At 37.1% G+C, this 20,642-nt stretch overlaps 1 protein-coding gene across 2 annotated transcripts in view; it reads right to left on the reverse strand.

The window, feature by feature from the left end:
• Nucleotides 1-416: 416 nt before the first annotated feature.
• CLEC6A (C-type lectin domain containing 6A) overlaps nt 417-20,642 on the reverse strand; it is a 31,117-nt gene continuing 10,891 nt past the window's right edge. For both annotated transcript variants that reach the window (XM_032270341.1, XM_032270343.1), the window contains exons 5-6: nt 2,776-2,891; nt 417-1,707 (exon numbers count right to left, since the gene is read on the reverse strand). In XM_032270341.1, coding sequence (XP_032126232.1) covers nt 1,563-1,707; nt 2,776-2,891 — 261 coding nt within the window. In that variant the 3' untranslated portion in view covers nt 417-1,562. The remainder of the gene's footprint in view (nt 1,708-2,775; nt 2,892-20,642) is intronic.

The raw sequence follows: 20,642 nt of genomic DNA on the forward strand, positions 1-20,642 counted from the left end.
TGCACCATGCCTGGTTATTTTTTGTATTTTTGGTAGAGATGGGGGTTTGCCATATTGGCCAGGTTGGTCTCAAACTCCTGACCTCAGGTGATCCACCCCACTTAACCTCCCAAAGTGCTGGGATTACAGGCATGAGCCACCATGCCCGGCATGATCATAATTTTAGATTCATCCTATGCTATCCTCTTTCCACTCTTGTTTCATTTTATTTTTTGTTGTTGGATATTTATGTTAACTTTACTGCCCAATAAAAAGCCTAGATTCTTAGAACACTTCTCCATTTCACTACCCATATGTCATTGATCTTGAATCTCTCTCAATACAGCATCTTTTTGGATGGTATTTATGTAAGGAAAATGTATATTTATGTACTTTCCAAAGCAGTTGTACAAAGTTAAACACAAATCAGTAATGTATAAGTAGTCTTATCGATTTATATTTCCTCCAACTTTTGGAATTATATTTTTTAATTTTACCATTAAAATTGACATAAAATGATGTGTTATTGTCTCTTGACTTGCAGTTATTACATTATGAATGAAGCTGAGCATCTCTATAAAAACATGTTTATTGTCTATATTTCTCCATCTATAAAGTGTTTGTTCAAATATTTTGCTCATGTTTTGTGTTCTTCTAACTGATTTGTAATAGATGTTTATATATGTTTGGCATTAATATTGTGTCAGTTATAAGTGTTTAAAATATCTTCCTCCAGACATTTTTATTTTAATTTTCTTAATAATGTTTTGATGAAGCCCATAATTTTAGTGTAGGAGATTTTTTAATTAATTTAATTTTTACTCCCTCTTTTTTTTTTGGTATCTTTTTAAAGAAATTTTGCTGTGATAGTCAGCCTACAAGATGGCCCTCGGTGATTCTCACATTCTAGTATTCATGCCTTTGGGTAGTCCCGTTCTTTATTATATCAGATCTGTTTCATGCGACCAGTGGGGTACAGCAGAAGTTATGGTCCATAACTGCTGAGTCTAATTCATTAAAGACATTACCTTCACTTGTTTTTTTGGATCACTTGTTCCAACGGCAGCTGGCCACTATATTGTAAGGAGATTCAGTTAGCCCTCCAGAGAGTGAGGTACTGAGGCCTCCTAGCAATGGCCAACACCAAGTTGCCAGCCATGCAAGTGAGGCATCTAGAAAAAGATATTTCAACTCTTGTCAGCCTTTCAGATGATTGCAGTTCTCAACCAAAAAGATTTCTTTATGGTATTTTGAGGAAGAAAGGTCAACATTTTCAAAAGATACTGCCTTATAGATCTTCTAACAAACAAAATAGTACAGCCTCTGAAACAATAAATGTTTGTGTAATGAAGTATGAAGAAAGAACAAAATGAATAACAAGTGAAAGAATGGAAGAAAGAGAGGAAGAGCTCATTCTTCCATTAGTGGAAAAGAGAAACTAGAAGAAGATTGATCACAGGGAGACAGGTATCTTTCCATTTCTATGAATCTCTATAACATAAGGATTATGTGTAAATTACAAGAAGAAATTTTCATTTCATGATAGATTTCAGTTTTTAAAATGTCAGTGAAAGAAGTTCCACTCATAGATAAATCTTATTCATCTCACATATCGAATTTCTTCTACTTTCACAGAGAACATCATTCCATCCCCATCCTTTAGGTTTCCAGAAGACTATTGAACCACATTGCTCTTCAGAATGATTGGGTTCATTTGCGTGCCAAAATCTAAAGGAAAACAAAAAGGTAGATACACATCTTCAATGAATGCATGATGAATGATTAGAAAGTATGTAAGTTTGGGGTGAGCAGAGTGGGATTTAGGAAGAGAGAACATTCCAATGATTGTTCCTTCTTTTCATACTGCCCTCCTCAAATCTTCAAGTATAGATACATACTTTTAAACTTGCTTCTTTAACATTCTCCTGGCAAAAATTTTATGAGATGGTTTATTCTTAGGTCTTTCTGCAGCAATCTTTTTCCTTTTTACAGACCCTTTATCCTGACTGGGGTTATTAAATAATTTCCTTCTTACTGACATGTAATAAAGAGACTATCTCCTTACATCTGTGTATTCTAATCACCTTCCTAAGTGTCTTTATTCTCATGGATCTGCCTTAAGTGAATGTTTGGATGCCTGAGTCTGAATGTAAAAGTTACCCTGCCTTCAAGGAATACATTCTGGGTAAAGACTGGGAGATTGAACATCCTTTTGGAATTACAAGACCTGGTTTTGAAACTCACTCATTTTGATCTTGGGCAAGTAATTCAATATCCCCAGATATTAGATTCCTCATCTTTAAAAATGGGAATTATAATAAGATCTCTAAGTAATTCACAAGATATTGGAAGAATCAAATAAGATAATGTATAATTGAACTCTTTGTTAAAGCCACAAGTAAATAGTATTATTATGTAAAATTGTACATAGTTCTGATGAGATATTTTACATTTTATTATTTAGAGATCAGCTTAAGTGTCTACTTGTATTTAAAGTCAGCAAAATGTAATAGTTTAGAGCACCATCTCTGGAGTCAGATAGACATGAGGTTGAAATCCAGTTTTTCATCTTAATAGTTTATTGATTTGGGGCAAGTTATTTAGTTTTTCATCTGTAAAACTAGTTCAGAAAAAGAGAAGTTTTCATGAAGTTTAAGTGAGATAATGCATATCCTTAGTAATGCTTAATTGTTAGATCCTGTTACCATCATAATTATCAGTATTAACATTATTAGTCACTCCTAACAAAACTTCCCCAGATTTTCTATGTAAACAAGGCTCCAGTTGTGCACTCACCTGACATTTTTCTCAAAAGGTGTCTTATCAATCCATTGCCAATTATTATTACCTCGTGGGTCTGAAAGCCCCAGAAAATAAGAAAGTGACTCATTCAGCTGTTGGACAATGAAATTCTGCATGAAGGAAAAAAAGGAGTCAAAGACTTTGGTATTTCCAGATTGAACAGAGTAAAGATTCCTTATAGCCTTCAGAGCTACTCTTTAGATGAAAACACAAGGTGCAAGGAGTAGTCACATGATGGCCTACTGACCAAGAGTACAGGCCTAAAATGCTAACATCATTACAGGGAAGAGACAGTCCTAATACATGAGCTCCCATCTCAGAATTTCATTCTTTTCTTTACCAAGAAACAGAATTGTCTTTAAAATTACATAAATTTATTTTTTGTGTTTTCAATCTTTTTTTTCAATTTTATATGTTCGGATGGTGTAATGATTAATTCTATGTGTCAACCTGACTGGTTGACCAAGGGGTGACCTGGTTGACCAAGGGGTGAGCAGATGAGAGTAAGGGTGTTTTCAGGTGAGATTAGCATTTGAATTGGTAAACTCAGCAGTAGATTGTCCTCCCCAGTGTGGGTATTCATCAACCAATCTGTTGAGGGCCTGAATAGAACAAAAGGCAGAGGAAGGAGGAATTCATCCACTTTTTTATTCCTTCCTGCCTGCCTGCTTGACCCAAGACATCGGTCTTTTACTGCCCTGGACTAGGGCAGTAAACCAATTTACACCATCGGTTCCCCTGAATCTCAGGCCTTTGAACTCAAACTGGACCTACAACACTGGCTTTTCAAGGTCTCCTATTTCCCGATGGCAGACTGTGGGACTTCTTAGACTCCATAATCATGTGAGCCAATTTTTTTCATATAAATTTATTCATATAGATGTGTGTGTGTGTGTGTGTGTGTGTGTGTAGACACACACACACACACACAGACATATATATAGAAAGAGAGAGAGAGAGAGAGTTTTTCTGGAGCATGTTGACTACTAAGATGTGTTCCATATTAATTTCCTATTGTTTTTCAGTGAAATTGCACCTGGGTTCTTAAAATACAAATTTGTTTCTCTACTCCCCTGACTACTTCTTCCCTAGAAAGTAGCAAATTATTTGAAAAAGTTAAACATAATAGAGAGCTTACTAGGTTTTAACTACAGTCGATTTATTTATTTCATAAAAAATAATTCTTCCCGTCTTTCCACTTAGGCTTCTAAAATATCTTTAGATATGTCCAGGTTGTTTTCCTATAGGTAATTTTATTGAGGCCAATGAAAATTAATTTTAAGTGAACTTGAAGGCTTAAGAAGCATTTGTTGTGCATTTCCCTGAGACTTTTTGACAAACCTAATATGCCAGGGTGGGGAGAAGTGCTTCTCAGCCAAAGATGTTACATACTACATTGGAAAGTTTTTCTGTTATTAGTTTCTATTTTTAAAAGTATCTGCTCAAAAGAACAAAGCCATTTTGTTATATGGTAATACATTTTGGTAATACATCACATTACCCAGCTTCAAACTATACTATAAGGCTGTAGTAACCAAAATATTAGAGTAGTTGTGCTAATATAGACACATAGACCAATGGAACAAAATTGAGATCCTAGAAATCAAGCCAAACACCTGTAGCCATCTGATCTTTGACAAAGTTGACAATAGCAAACAACACAGGAAGGACTCCCTATTCAATAAATGGAGCTGGATAGCTGGGTAATCACATGCAGAAGAATGTAACTGAATCCCTAGTTTTCACCATAGACAAAAATTAACCCAAAATGAATTAAAAGTTTAAATATATGACCTCAAATATAAGAATCCTGAAAGAAACCCGAGGAACCACCATTCTGGATATCAGCCTTAGGAAATAATTTAAGACTAAGTCATTGAAAGCAATTGCAACAAAAACAAAAATTCTCAAGTGGGACCTAATTAAACTAAAGTGCATCTTAGCAAAAGAAACTATCAATGGAGCAAACAGACCACCTACAGAATAGGAGAAAATATTCACAAACTACACATCCAACAAAGGTCTAATATCCAGAATCTATAAGGAGCTTAAACAACTGAACAAACAAGAAACAACCCCATTTAAAAATGGGCAAAAGATCATCAATGATAAGACTGGACAGGGAAAATGTGGCACATATACACCATGGAATATTATGCAGCCATCAAAAACGATGAGTTTGTGTCCTTTCTAGGGACATGGATGAACCTGGAAACCATCACTCTCAGCAAACTGACAGAAGAGCAGAAAATCAAACACCGCATGTTCTCACTCATAGGCGGGTGTTGAACAACGAGAACACATGGACACAGGGAGGGGAGCACTACACACTGGGTTCTATGGGGGGAAAATAGGGGAGGGACAGTGAGGGGTGGGGAGTTGGGGAGAGATAGCATGGGGAGAAATACCAGATATAGGTGAAGGGGAGGAAGGCAGCAAATCACACTGCCACGTGTGTACCTATGCAACAATCTTGCATGTTCTTCACATGTACCCCAAAACCTAAAATGCAATTAAAAAGAAATAAAAAAAAGAAAGAAGGAAAAAAAATAAAAAATAAATAAATAAAAATGAATAAATGAAAAAAATGGGCAAAAGATATAAGCAGACACTTCTCAAAAGAAGGTATATAAGCAGGCAACAAACACATGAAAAAATGCACATCTCTAGTCATCAGAGAAATGCAAACAAAAGCACTGTGATATGATCTCACAGCAGTCAGAATGGCTATTCCTTTAAAGTCAAAAACAACAGATGCTTGAGAGGCTAGTGAGAAAACAGAACACTTATATACACTGCTGGTGGAAATGTAAATTAGTTCAGCCTCCATGGAAAGCAATTTGGAGATCTCTCAAAAAACATAAAACAGAAGTGCTATTCAACCCAGAAATCCCATTACTGGGTATATATTTAGCAGAAAATAAATAATTTGACCAAAAAAAGTATGTGCTCATATGTTCACTGCAATAGCATTTGCAATAGTAAAAACATGGAATCAACCTAGGTGCTCATCAATGGCAAATTGGATAAAGAAAACATAATATATATACAAAATCGAATACTCCATAGTCATTACAATGATTTAAACTGTGTTCTTTGCAGCAACATGGATTCAACTGGAGGCCATTATCCTAAGTGAATTAACGCAGAAACAGAAAACCAAATACCATATGTTCTCACTTATAAGAAGTGGGAGATAAATATTGAGTACTTATGGATATAAATGTAGCAAAAATAGATACTAGGGACTAGTAGAGAAGGAAGGGAGGAGGAATGAAGTGGGGCAATGGTTGAAAAACCAACTATTGGGTACTATGCTAAGTACCTGGGTGACAGAATCAATTGTACCCCAAACCTCAGCATTGCACAATATACTCAAATAACAAACATGGACATGTACTTCCTAAATCTAAGATAAAAGTTGAAATTATTTTTTAAAAGTACATGCTCCACTGATGTCAATAAGATGGCAGAATAGAAACCCCATGCCCTAGTTTCCCCATTAAGACACTGACTTAACAATATGTGAACCAAACTACCTTTGTGAACATCAGAAAATAGTTAAGCAGATGGCCAAATAGGAACAGCTCTGGAGTGCAGTTCCAAGTAAGAACAACACAGAGTGTGAGTGATCACCATATTTCCAAACAAGTTTTTACTGCCCACAGACTGGGAGATTCCCCAGCTAAAAAGTGCCACAAGTTTCCGGCACAGCTGTTTCAGCCAGCACCGTGGTCTCCGCACAAAAACTCACACAAATCTGGGTGGCCATTTCAACGGGCACCTGGAATGCCTGGGAGACAGAGCTGCCCATTCAACTGATAAGGAGGGGGCTGAAACAGGGAGCCAGGTGATCTGGCTCAGCAGGTGTCACCACCACAAAGACCAGAAATCTGAAACGCTCTGGATTGAGAGTTTTGCAGCAAGTGCAGCAATGGTCCAGCTTGGTGGGGGGAAGGATGACTGCCATTACCGAGACAGTCCACCACCACAAAGGCAGTCTGCCATTACTGAGGCAGTCCATCATTACCAAGGAAGTCCGCCATTACCAAAACAGTCTGCCATTACTGAGGCGGACCACCATTACTGAGGAAGTTCTAACTGTACCTCTGTAAACAAAACCACAAGGAAATTTACACAACAGTCGGGGAGAGCCTACAGCAGCTCAGCAACACCTCTGCTGGCAGACTGCGACTAGACTACCTCCTTGCTGGGAAGAACCTCTCTGAGAAAGGACAGAAGCACTTCAGGAACTTAAAAATAAAGCCCCACCTTCTGAGGACAGAGCACCTAGGCAAAGAGATGGGTATGAGCCACACTGCAGCACCCTTAAACGTACCTTCCCAGCAGCTCTGAACAGAACAACAGAGCTCCCAGTACAGCACTTGAGGTCCCATAAGGGACAGACTGTCTCCTCAAGCAGCTCCCTGACCCCCATATATCCAAAGAGACACCTCATAAAGGAGAGCACTGGCTGACATCTGGTGGCAACCCTTCTGGGACAAAGATAACAGAAGAAGAAACTGGCAGCAACCCTTACTGTTCTGCAGCCCCTTCAGCAAAGAGACTTTTCCCCAGGCAAGCAGAGTCTGGAGTGGACCTTCAGCAGTCCTGCAGCAGAGAGAACTGACTATTAGAAGAAAAATTTAAAAACAGAACAAAATAGCTTCAACATCAACAAAAAGGACACCCACTCAGAGACCCCATCCAAAAGTCGCCAACTACAAAGACCACAGGTAGATAAAGCAACTAAGATGGGAAGAAACGAGTGCAAAACGGATGAAAACACCAAAAACCAGAACATCTCTCTTCCTCCAAGGGATCACAACTTATCACCAGCAACAGAACAAGGCTGGATGGAGAATGAGCCTGATGAATTGACAGAAATAGGCTTCAGAAGGTGGGTAATAACAAATTTCTCTGAACTAAAAGAGCATGTTCTAACCCAATGCAGAGAAACTAAGAACCTTGAAAAAAAAGTTTGACAAAATGCTAATGAGAATAAACAGCTTAGAGAAGAATATAAATGACTTAATGGAGCTCAAAACACAACACAAGAACTTCGCAAAGCATACACAAGTTTCAATAGCCAAATTGACCAAGCAGAAGAAAGGATATCAGAGACTGAAGATCAACTCAATGAAATAAAATGAGAAGGCAAGATTAGAGAAAAAAGAGTGAAAAGAAATAAAGCCTCCAAGAAATATGGGATTATGTGAAAAGACCTAATCTACGTTTGATAGTTGTGGTGTACCTGAATGTGACAGAGAGAATGAATCTGAACTGGAAAACACTCTTCAGGATATTATCCAGGAGAACTTCCCCAACCTAGCAAGGCAGGCCAATATTCAAGTCCAGGAAAGACAGAGAACACCACAAAGATATTCCTCAAGAAGAACAATCCAAAGACACATAATCTTCAGATTCACCAGGGTTGAAATGAAGGAAAAAGTGCTAAGGGCATCCAGAGAGAAAGGTCAGGTTACCCACAAAGGGAAGCCCATCAGACTCACAGCAGATCTCTCGGCAGAAACCCTACAAGCCAGAAGAGAGTGGGGGCCAATATTCAACATCCTTAAAGAAAAGAACTTTCAACTTAGAATTTCATATCCAGCCAAACTAAGCTTCATAAACAAAAGAGAAATAAAATCCTTTATGAACAAGCAATTGCTGAGAGATTTTGTCACCACCAGGCCTGTCTTACAAGAGCTCCTGAAAGAAGCACTAAACATGGAAAGGAACAGGTAGTACCAGCCACTGCAAAAGCACACCAAATAGTAAAGACCATCGACATAATGAAGAAACTGCATCAACTAATGGACAAAACAACCAGCTAGCATCAAAATGGTAGGATCAAATTCACACATAACAATATTAACCTTAAATGTAAATGGGATAAATGCCCCAATCAAAAGACACAGACTGGCAAATTGGATAAAAAGTCAAGACCCATCAGTGTGCTGTATTCAGGAAACCCAACTCACATGCAAAGACACACAGAGGCTCAAAATAAAAGGATGGAGGGAGATTTACCAAGCAAATGGAGAGCAAAAAAAAAGCAGGAGTTGCAATCCTAGTCTCTGATAAAAGAGACATTAAACCAACAAAGATCAAAAGAGACAAAGAAGGGCATTACATAATGGTAAAAGGATCAACGCAACAAGAAGAGCTAACTATCCTAAATACATACACACCCAATACAGGAGCATCCAGATACTTAAAGCAAGTTCTTAATGACCTACAAAGAGAATTAGACTCCCACACAATGATAATGGGAGACTTTAACACTCCACAGTCCATATTAGACAGGTCAACAAGACAGAAAACTAACAAGGATATCCAGGACTTGGACTCAGATCTGGACCAAGCAGACCTAACAGACATCTACAGAACTCTCCACCCCAAATCCACAGAATATACATTCTTCTCAGCACCACATGACACCTAATTTAAAACTGACAACATAATTGGAAGTAAATCACTCCTCAGCAAATGCAAAAGAATGGAAATCATAACAAATAGTCTCTCAGACCACAGTGCAATCAACTCAGGAGTAAGAAACTAACTCAGAACTGCACAACTTCATGGGAGTTGAACTACTGGCTCCTGAATGTCTACTGGATAAACCATAAAATGAAGGCAGAAATAAAGATGTTATTTGAAACCAACAAGAATGAAGACAAAATGTACCAGAATATCTGGCACACATTTAAAGCAGTGTCTAGAGGAAAATTTATAGCAATAAATGCCCACAGGAGAAGTGAAGAAAGATCTAAAATCAACACCCTATCATCAAAATTGAAAGAGCTAGAGGAGCAAGATCAAAAAAACTCAAAGGCAAGCAAAAGACAAATAATAACTAAGATCAGAACAGAACTGAAGGAGACAGAGACAAAGAAAACCCTTCAAAAAATCAACAAATCCAGGAGCTGGTTTTTTGAAAAGATCAACAAAATAGACAGACCACTAGCCAGACTAATAAAAACAACAGAAGAATCAAATAGATACAATAAAAAATGATAAAGGAGTTATCACCACTGATTCCACAGAAATACAAACTACCATCAGAGATTACTACAAACAACTCTATGGACATAAACCAGTAAACCTGGAAGAAATGGATAAATTCCTGGACACTTGCTTGAAACACTGAATAGACCAATAGCAAGGGCTAAAGTTGAGGCAGCAATTTATAGCCTACCAATCAAAAAAAGTTCAGGTCCAGATGGGTTCCCAGCCGAATTCTACCAGATGTACAAAGAGGAGCTGCTACCATTCCTTCTGAAACTATTCCAAACAATACAAAAAGAGGGAATCCTTCCAAAATCATTTTACGAAACCAACATCATTCTGATACCAAAACCTGGCAGACACTCAATAAGAAAAGAAAACTTCAGGCCAATATCCATGATGAACATAGATGCAAAAATCTTCAATGAAATGCTGTCAAACTGATTGCAACAGCACATCAAAAAGCTTATCCATTACGATCAAGTAGGCTTCAACCCAGGGATGCAAGGCTAGTTCAACATACACAAGTCTATAAACATAATCCACCACATAAACAGAACCAAAGACAAAAACCACATGATTATCTCAATAGATGAAAGCCTTCAACACAAGTCAACAGCCCTTTATGCTAAAAGCTCTCAATAAACTAGGTATCAATAGAATGTATCTCAAAATAATAAAAGCTATTCATAACAAACCCACAGCCAATATCATACTGAATGGGCAAAATCTGAAAGCATTCCCTTTGAAATCTGGCACAGACAAGGATGCCCTCTCTCACCACCCCTATTCAATATAGTATTGGAAGTTCTAACCAGAGCAATCAGGCAAGGCAAAGAAATAAAGCGTATTCAATAAGGAAAGGAGAAAGTCAAACTGTCTCCATTTGTAGATGACATGACTGTATACTTAGTAGACACCATCATCTCAGCCCAAAATCTCCTGAAACTGATAAGCAACTTCAGCAAAGTCTCAGGATGCAAAATCAATGTGCAGAAATCACAAGCATTTCAATACACCAGTAACAGACTAACAGAGAGCCAAATCGAGAGCAAACTCCCATTCTCAATTGCTACAAAGAGAATAAAACACCTAGGAATACAACGAACAAAGAATGTAAAGGACCTCTTCAAGGAGAACTACATACCACTGCTCAAGGAAATAAGAGAGGACACAAATAGATGGAAAAACATTCCATGCTCATGGTTAGGAAGAATCAATATCGTGAAAATGGCCATACTGCCCAAAGTAATTTATAGACTCAATGCTATCCCTATCAAGCTACCAATGACCCTCTTTACAGAACTGGAAAAAAATCACCTTAAACTTAATATGGAACCAAAAGGGAGCCTGCATAGCCAAGACGATCCTAAGCAAAAAGAACAAAGCTGGAGGCATCATGCTACCTGACTTCAAACTATACTATAAGGCTACAGTAATCAAAACAGCATGGTATTGGTACCAAAACAGATATGCAGAGTAATGGAACAGAACAGAGGCCTTGGAGGCAACACCACACATCTACAATCATCTGATCTTTGACAAACCTGACAAAAACAAGCAATGGGGAAAGGATTCCCTGCTTAATAAATGGTGTTGGGAAAACTGGCTAGCCATGTGCAGAAAACAGAAACTGGAACCCTTCCTGACACCTTACACTAAAATTAAATCCAGGTAGGTTAAAGACTTAAATGTAAACCTAGCACCATAAAAACCCTAGAAGAAAACCTAAGCAAAACCATTCAGGACATAGGCATAGGCAAGGACTTCATGACTAAAATACCAAAAGCATTGGCAACAAAAGCCAAAATAGACAAATGGGATCTCAATAAACTCCAGAGCTTCTGTTCAGCAAAAGAAACAATCATTAGAGTGAATCAGCAACCAACAGAATGAGAAAAAATTTTTGCAATCTATCCATCTGACAAAGGGCTAATATCCAGAATCTACAAAGAACTAAAACACATTTGCAAGAAAAAAACAAACAAACCCATTCAAAAGTGGGCAAAGGACATGAACAGACACTTTTCAAAAGAAGACATTTATGAGGCCAACAAACACATGAAAAAATGCTCATCATCACTGGTCATTAGAGAAATGCAAATCAAAACAACACTGAGATACCATCTCATGCCAGTTAGAATGGCGATCATTAAAAAATCTGGAGACAACAGATGCTGGAGAGGTTGTGGAGAAATAAGAACACTTTTACACTGTTGGTGAGAGTGTAAATTAGTTCAGCCATTGTGGAAGACAGTGTGGCGATTCCTCAAGGACCTAGAAATAGAAATTCCATTTGATCCAGCAATCCCTTTACTGGGATTTATAATCCAAAGGATTGTAAATCGTTCTTTAAAGACACATGAACATGTATGTTCATGGTGGCACTGTTTACAATAGCAAAGACCTGGAACCAACCCAAATGCACATCGATGATAGACTGGACAAGGAAAGTGTGGCACATATACACCATGGAATACTACACAGCCATAAAAAAACAATGAGTTTGTGTCTTTTGTAGGGACATGGATGAGCCTGGAAACCATCATTCTCAGCAAACTGACACAAGAACAGAAAATCAAACACTGCATGTACTCTCTTATAGGCAGGTGTTGAACAATGAGAACACATGGACACAGGGATGGGAGTATCACACACTGGGGTCTGTAGAGGGGGCTAGGGAAGGGACAGCAGGGGTTGGGAAGGTTGGGGATGGATAACACAGGGAGAAATGCCAGATATAGGTGACGGGGGGATGGAGGCAGTAAATCACATTGCCATGTATGTACCTATGCAACAATCCTGCATGACCTGAACATTTACCCCAGAACCTAAAGTACAATAAACAAAAAGAAGAAATAAAATAGTTAAAAGGTTGCAGCACCACTGGTAAGACCAAAGCCAAGAAAACACACTGAAGCAGTTAAGAAAGTCTGCTGCATTTACTTGCCATAGGCCCTCCTCATACGAGGCACTGCGCAAAGCAATAGAGAAAAAACTTTCATCTCCAAGCATCTTTTTTGGAAGGGAAAGAGAAGAGTGAAACAGGCATCAACTTTCTGACTTTCCAGGGGTCTGCCTTAGGAACTGATTTCTGTCACACCTAACTCAGACCGCTAATGGGAAACACAACATATTGGGGATATTTGGTAGCTGCTGAGAACAAAAACAAGCATGGCAGCTTACTACTGCTCCAGATAGACTGGAACTGCATATACACACCAGGTAAAGCAAGAGAATGCAAGCTTCTACAAATAAAACCTGTGTAAATTACTTTAGCTGGAAAAGTACACACACAGGTCCAGAGAAGATGCAGCACCAGAAAAAATTTGAGAGACTCCTAGAATCTATTCTCAGGCTGATTGGTGAAGGTCTGTACAAAGCCAGACAATAAACACTAGAATAGGTGTTTTTTTAATGTCTAAATGTAAACAGAAGATCTCAAGACATACAATGAAACAGAAAAACAAGGCTAAAGAACAAAGTAGATCTCCAGGCACTGGACCTAAAGAAAAAAGATTTATAAATAAGCTAACAAAGACTTCAAAGTTACTATCTTAAAAATCTCAGTGAGTTAAAAGACTACACAAATGGAGTACTAAACAAAACCTGGAAAATGATGCACAAACAAAATGAGAATATCAACAAACAGGAACTATTGATTTTTTTCAAAAATATACTGGAACTGAAGAATCCAATAAATGAATTTAAAAATTCACCAGAGAGGTTTAACAGAAAACTTGATCAAGTGAAGAAACAATCAGTGAACTTGAGGACAAGTCATTTGAAATTATCAAGTCACAGGAGCAAAAAGAGAAAGGAATGAAGAAAAGTAGAGAGAGCCTAAGATTTGTGGAAACCATGAAGTTGACCAATACATGCATTGTGGGAGTCATAGGAGGATAATTTTTTTAAAAGGGGGGGAAAAGAAAACCTATTTCAAGAAATCATAGCTAAAAACTTCCCAAATTTTGTGAGAGAAATGGGCATACAAAATTCAAGAAGCTCAAGTGCAACTAGAACAAATCCAAAGAGACTCATACTAAGATGCATTTAATCAAACTGTCAAAAGTCACAGAGAAATAATGTTAAAAGCAGCAAGAGAAAAGTGCTCATTGTGTACAAGCAAGCTCCCATAACTATCAGCAGGTTTCTCAATGAAACCTTGCAGGACAGAAGGGACTGTAATGATATATCAAAATACTGAAGAAAAAAAACCAGCCAACTAAAAAAATTGTATCTGGGAAAACTATCAATAAAAACTAAAGAAGAGGCTGGGAGTGGGGGCTCACATCTGTAATCCCAGCACTCTGAGAGGCTGAGATAGGTGAATTACTTGAGGCCGGAGTTCTAGACAAAACTGATCAATAGGTGTGGTGGCACGTGCCTGTAATCTCAGCTACTCGGGAGACTGAAGCACAAGAATCTCTTGAGCCTGGGAGGCAGCGGTTGCAGTGAGCCAAGATGACACCACTGCACCCCAGCCTGAAAGAAAGAGGAAGACTCTGCTTCAAAAAAAAAAAAAAAGTTAAGAATTTCCCAGATGAACAAAAGTTGAGAGAATTAATTGCTACTAGATCTACCCTAAAACGAATGCTAAAGGGAATCCTTTAAGTTGAAGTTAAAGACTGATAGATAGTCATGAAAACATATGCAAGCTTTCTGGTAAAAGTAAATATATACATAAATACAAACTTCTGTAACATTGTAATGTTAGTGCATGAATCACCTTTAATTCTGGAACAGAATTCAATTGACTTGCCCTCAAGTTTACTGATTCTTTCTAACATTCTTCTAATATATTTCTTTTAAAATGTATTAAAATAGCTATAAAATCTATTTTAATGGAGGCATGATGTAAAAATAAGTAATTTGTGACACCAATAACGTAAATGGAGGGGGTGGGGGATATCTGAAGGATAGAGGGATTTTTTATACAATTGAAGTTATCATCTTAAAATGGATATAATTTTAATAACTTTAGTATGTTTTATGTAATCCCCATAAGAATAACAACAACGAAATACTTATAGGAGATACACAAAAGGAAGTGAGAAAGGAATCAAAACCTACTACTCTAGGAAATCAATGAAACACAAGAGATAGCAGCAAAAGAGGAACAAAAGGACAAAATACACAAGATATACAGAAATACTGAGCAAAACGGCAATATTAAGTCCTTCTCTGTAAAGACTGCTTTAAATGCAAATGGGTTAAACTTCCCAAGACCTAGGTTGGTGCAATTATTAACAAAAAACAAGATCCAACTATATGCTATATACAAAAGACTTAGGTTAGCTCAAAAGCACCCACAGGATGAAAGTGAAAAGATGGGAAAAGATATTGTTCCATGCAAATGTTAACAAAGAAAGAGCACAGGTCACCATATTTATATCGAACAGATAAAATTTAATTCAAAAGCTGCCCCAAGGGAGAAAGAAGGAAAACATGGCAATTATAAATATATATGCACCCAATATCAGAGCACCTAAACATATAAGGCAAACATTACTGAAGTGAAGGGCGGAATAATTAGTGGGAGCTCAGCTACAAGTGAGAGACATTGACAAATGCTTATCTATACTAAGTAAGAAAAATGAAAGAAGACTCAAATGACAAAATTAGAGTGAAACATAACATATTACAAAATACCTCTAGAAATAAAAGGGATTATAAGAGACTACTGTGAACAATTATATGCCAATAAGTTAGATGACAGAAGAAATTGATAAAATGCTAGAAACATACCACCTGCCAAGACTGAATGATAAAGAAATAAAAACCTGAATAGATCAATAACTAGTAGAAAAATTAATCCATAGTCAAAACCTCCAAACAAGAAAAGCCCAAAATCAAAAGGCTTCACTGGTGCATTCTACCACACATTTAAAGAATTAACACTTGTAATCCCAGCACTTTGGGAGGCCGAGGCGGGTGGATCACGAGGTCAAGAGATCGAGACCAGGTCTTTAGTAAAGACCCTGTCTTTACTAAAAATACAAAACATTAGCTGGGCATGGTGGTGCGTGCCTGTAATCCCAGCTACTCAGGAGGCTGAGGCAGGAGAATTGCCTGAACCTGGGAGGCGGAGGTTGCGGTGAGCCGAGATCGTGCCATTGCACTCCAGCCTGGGTAACATGAGTGAAACTCCGTCTCAAAAAAAAAAAAAAAAAAAAAAGAATTAACACTAATCCTCCTGAAACAATATCAAAAAATTGAAGAGTAGGAAACATTTCTGAACTCATTTGATGAGGCCAGCATTTTCCTGGTATCAAAACTAGAAAAAGATACTATGAGAAAACAACAGACTAATATGCCTGATGAATATCGATATAAAAATCCTCAGCAGAATACTACAAACCACTCCAATACTGAAAGCATTAAACACAATGACCAACTGGGATTTATTTCTGGAATGTAAAAATTATTCAGCATATGAAAAGCAATTGAATAAGCCACATTAAGAATATTAAGAACAAAAACCTCATGATTATCTTAGTTGATGCATAAAAACCATTTGATAAAATCCAACATCTTTTACTAATAAAAACACTCAGCAAACAAGGAACAGAAGGAAAGTATCTCAACATGATAAAAGTCATATATATAAAGCCCACCACTAACATCACACTCAATTTTTTAAAATTTCAATAGGCTTTGGGGGAACAAATGGTGTTTGGTTACATAAATAAATTATTTAGTGGTGATTTCTGAGATTCTGGTGCATTCATCACCCAAGCAGTGTACACTGTACCCAATATGTAGTCTTTTATCCCTCACCCACCTCCCACACTTTCCCCTGACTTTCCAAAGTCCATCATAGTATTCTTATGCCTTTGCATCCACATAGCTTAGCTCCCACTTATGAGTGAGAATATACGGTGTTTGGTTTTCCATTCCTGAGTTACTTTGCTTAGAATAATGGTCTCTAATTCCATCCAAGTTGCTGCAGATGCCATTATTTCATTTTTTTATGGCCGAGTAGTATTAAGTTCTGTGCTATATATATATATATACAAATATATATATATATATATATACATATATATAACATTTTCTTTATCTAAATATAGATATTAGATATCTATATATAGATATAAATTATATATATTATATTTAAAGAAAATATTTTATATATATATAAAGCATAGAACATACTACTACTCAGCCATAAAATTTTATATATACATATATGTGTATATATATATATATATATATACACACACACACACGTAATTTTCTTTATCCACTCATTGATAGGCATTTAGGCTGGTTCCATATTTTTTCAATTGTAAATTTTGCTGATGTAAACATGCATGTGCAAGTATCTTTTTCATATAACGACTTTTTTTCCCCTGAGTAGACACCCAGTAGTGGGGTTGCTGGAACAAACTAAACTATTTTTACTTCTTTAAGGAATCTCCATACTGTTTTCCATAGTGGCTGTACTAGTTTACATTCCCACCAACAGTGTAAAAGTGTTCCCTTTTCACCACATCCACACCAACATCTATTATATTTTGATGTTTTGATTATGGCTATTCTTTGGGGAATAAGGTGTTATTACATTGTGGTTTTGATTTGCATTTCCCTCATCATTAGTGATGTTGAGCATTTTTTCATAAGTTTGTTGGTCATTTGTATATCTTCTTCTGAGAATTGTCTATTCATGTCCTTAGCGCATTTTTTGGATGGGACTGTTTGGTTTTTTTCTTGCTGATTTGTTTCAGTTCTTTGTAGATTCTGGATATTAGTCCTTTGTCAGATATATAGATTGCAAAGATTTTCTCCTACTCTGTCGGCTGTGTTCTTTCTCTGCTGATTATTTCTTTTTCTGTACAAAAGTTTTTAGTCTAAGTCCCAGCTGTTTACCTTTGTTTGGGTTGCATTTGCTTTTGGGTTCTTGGTCATGAAGTCTTAGCCTAAGCCAATGTCTAGAAGGGTTTTTCCAATGTTATCTTCCAGAATTTTTATGGTTTTAGGTCTTAGATTTAAGTCCTTGATCCATTTTGAGTTGATTCTTTATAAGGTAAGAAATGAGGGTCTAGTTTCATTCTTCTACATGTGGCTTGCCAATTATCCCACCACCATTTGTTGAATAGGATGTCCTTTTCCCACTTTGTGTTTTTGTTTGCTTTGTTGAAGATCAGTTGACTGTAAGTATTTGGCTTTATTTCTGGGTCTCCTATTCTATTTCATTGGTCTATGTGTATATTTTCATACCAATACCATGTTGTTTTGGTGACTATGGCCTTATAGCATAGTTGGAATCAGGTAATGTAATGCCTCCAGGTCTGTCCTTTTTGCTTAGTCTTGCTTTGGCTATGTAGGCTCCTTTTTGGTTCCATATGAATTTTAGGATTTGTTTTTTCTAGTTCTGTGAAGAATGATGGTGGTATTTTTATGGAAATTACATTGAATTTGTAGATCGCTTTTGGAAATACGGTCATTTTAACAAAATTGATTCTAACCACTGATGAGCATAGGTTGTGTTTCCATTTGCTTGTGTCATCTGTTATTTCTTTCAGCAGTGTTTTGCAGTTTTCCTTAGAGAGGTCTTTCACCTCTTCGGTTGAGTATATTCCCAAGTATTTTTGTTTTTGCAGCTATTGTAAAAGGGGTTGAGTTCTTGATTTGATTCTCAGTATGGTCACTGTTAGTGTATAGCAAAGCTACTGATTTGAGTACAGTAATTTTGTATCCTGAAATTTTGCTGAATTTATTTATCAGTTCTAGGGACTTTTTGGATGAGTATTTAAGGTTTTCTAGGTATATAATCACATCATCAGCTAGCAGTGACAGTTTGACTTCCTCATCACCAATTTGGATGCCCTTTGTTTTTCTCTCTCGTCTGATTGCTCTGGCTAGGACTTCCAGTACTATGTTGAATAAAAGTGGTGAGAGTGGGCATCCTTGTCTTGTTCCAGTTCACAGGGGGAATGCTTTTAACTTTTCCCTGTTGGGTATAATGTTGGCTGTGGGTTTGATATAGATGAGATTTTAACGAGGGTTTTAATAATAATGGGATGCTGAGTTTTGTCAAATGCTTTTTCTGTGTCTATCAAGATAATTATGTGATTTTGTTTTTAATTCTGTTTATATGGTGTATCACATTTATTGACTTGCAGATGTTAAACCATCCTTGCATCCCTGGGTCATACTAAATTTTGAGAAATTAAAAACTTTTCTCTAAAATCAGAACAAGGCAAGAATGCCTATTCTCATCACTTCTTTTCAACATAGTACTAGAATGTCTATCCAGAGCAACTTGGCAAGAAAAAGAGATAAAAATAATCCAAATCAGAAAGTAAGAAGTAAAATTGTCTCTGTTCACAGATGACATAATCTTACATATAAAAAACCCTAAATATTAAACAAAAAATCTGTTAGATCTCACAAGCAAATTCAGTGGTTTCAGAATGCAAAATCACTGTAGAGAAAATTATTATCATTTCTAAATGCTAAAAAAAAAACTAAAAAGTAGCATCAAGGCCAGATGTGGTGGCTCATGCCTGTAATCCCAGAACTTTGGGAGGCTGAGGTGGTCAGATCACTTGAGGTCAGGAGTTTGAGACCAGCCTGGCTAACATGGTAAAACCTCATCTCTACTAAAAATACAAAAAATTAGCTGGGCATTGCGGCATATGCCTCTAATCCCAGCTACTGGGGAGGCTGAGGTGGGAGAATCATTTTAATTTGGGAGGCAGAAGTTTCAGTGAGCCGAGATCATGCCACTGCACTCCAGCCTGGGTGACAGAGTGAAATTTCATGAAAAAAAAAAGCAAAATAAATAAATAAAGTAGCATCAAAAATTATAAAATACTTAGAAATAATCTTAACCAAGAAGGCAAAGCACTTGTGCTATAAAAACTATAAAACATTGATAAAGGAAACCAAAGAAGACACAGATCTATGGAAATACATCTCATGCTTATGGACTGATAGGGTTAATATAGTTGAAATGCAATCTAATAATTCAGTGTGATCCCTACCATAATCCCAATATTATTTTTTGCAGAAAGAAAAAAATTCTAAAATTCATATGGAATATTATGAAATCCCTACTAACCAAAATAACCTTGAAAAAGAACAAATTTGGTTGCCTCACACTTCCTGATTTCAAAATATGTTCCAAAGCTACAGTAATTGAAACAGTGCAGTGCTGACATAAAGACAGACATAGAGACCAATGTAAGAGGATAGAGTCCAGTAATAAACTCTCACACATATGGTCAAATAATCTCCAAAAGTTGCCAAGACCACACAATGGGGAAAGAACAATCTCTTTAACAAATGATGCTAGAAATACTGGGTATCCACAGGCAAAAGAATCAAGCTGAATCCTTACCTAACATCATATACAGAAATTAACTCAAAATGTTTTAAAGACCAAAACAAAGGCCTAAAACTGTAAAACTCCTGGAAAAAAACATAAGCAAAAAGAGTCATGACATTGAAATTGGCAGTATATTGGATATGAAACCAAAATCACAGGGAGCAAAAGCAAAAAAAAAAAAAAATAGAAAAATGGAACTCCATCAAACTAAAAAATTTCTACAAAGCAAAAGAAACAATCGGCCGGGCGCGGTGGCTCAAGCCTGTAATCCCAGCACTTTGGGAGGCCGAGGCGGGTGGATCATGAGGTCAGGAGATCGAGACCATCCTGGTCAACATGGTGAAACCCCGTCTCTACTAAAAAAAAAATACAAAAAATTAGCTGGGCATGGTGGCGCGTGCCTGTAATCCCAGCTACTCAGGAGGCTGAGGCAGGAGAATTGCCTGAACCCAGGAGGCGGAGGTTGCGGTGAGCCGAGATCACGCCATTGCACTCCAGCCTGGGTAACATGAGT

The sequence above is a fragment of the Sapajus apella genome, unplaced genomic scaffold (genome assembly GCF_009761245.1).
Source record: "Sapajus apella isolate SASKATOON/1434 unplaced genomic scaffold, GSC_monkey_1.0 scaffold209, whole genome shotgun sequence".
Taxonomy (NCBI): Eukaryota; Metazoa; Chordata; class Mammalia; order Primates; family Cebidae; genus Sapajus; species Sapajus apella.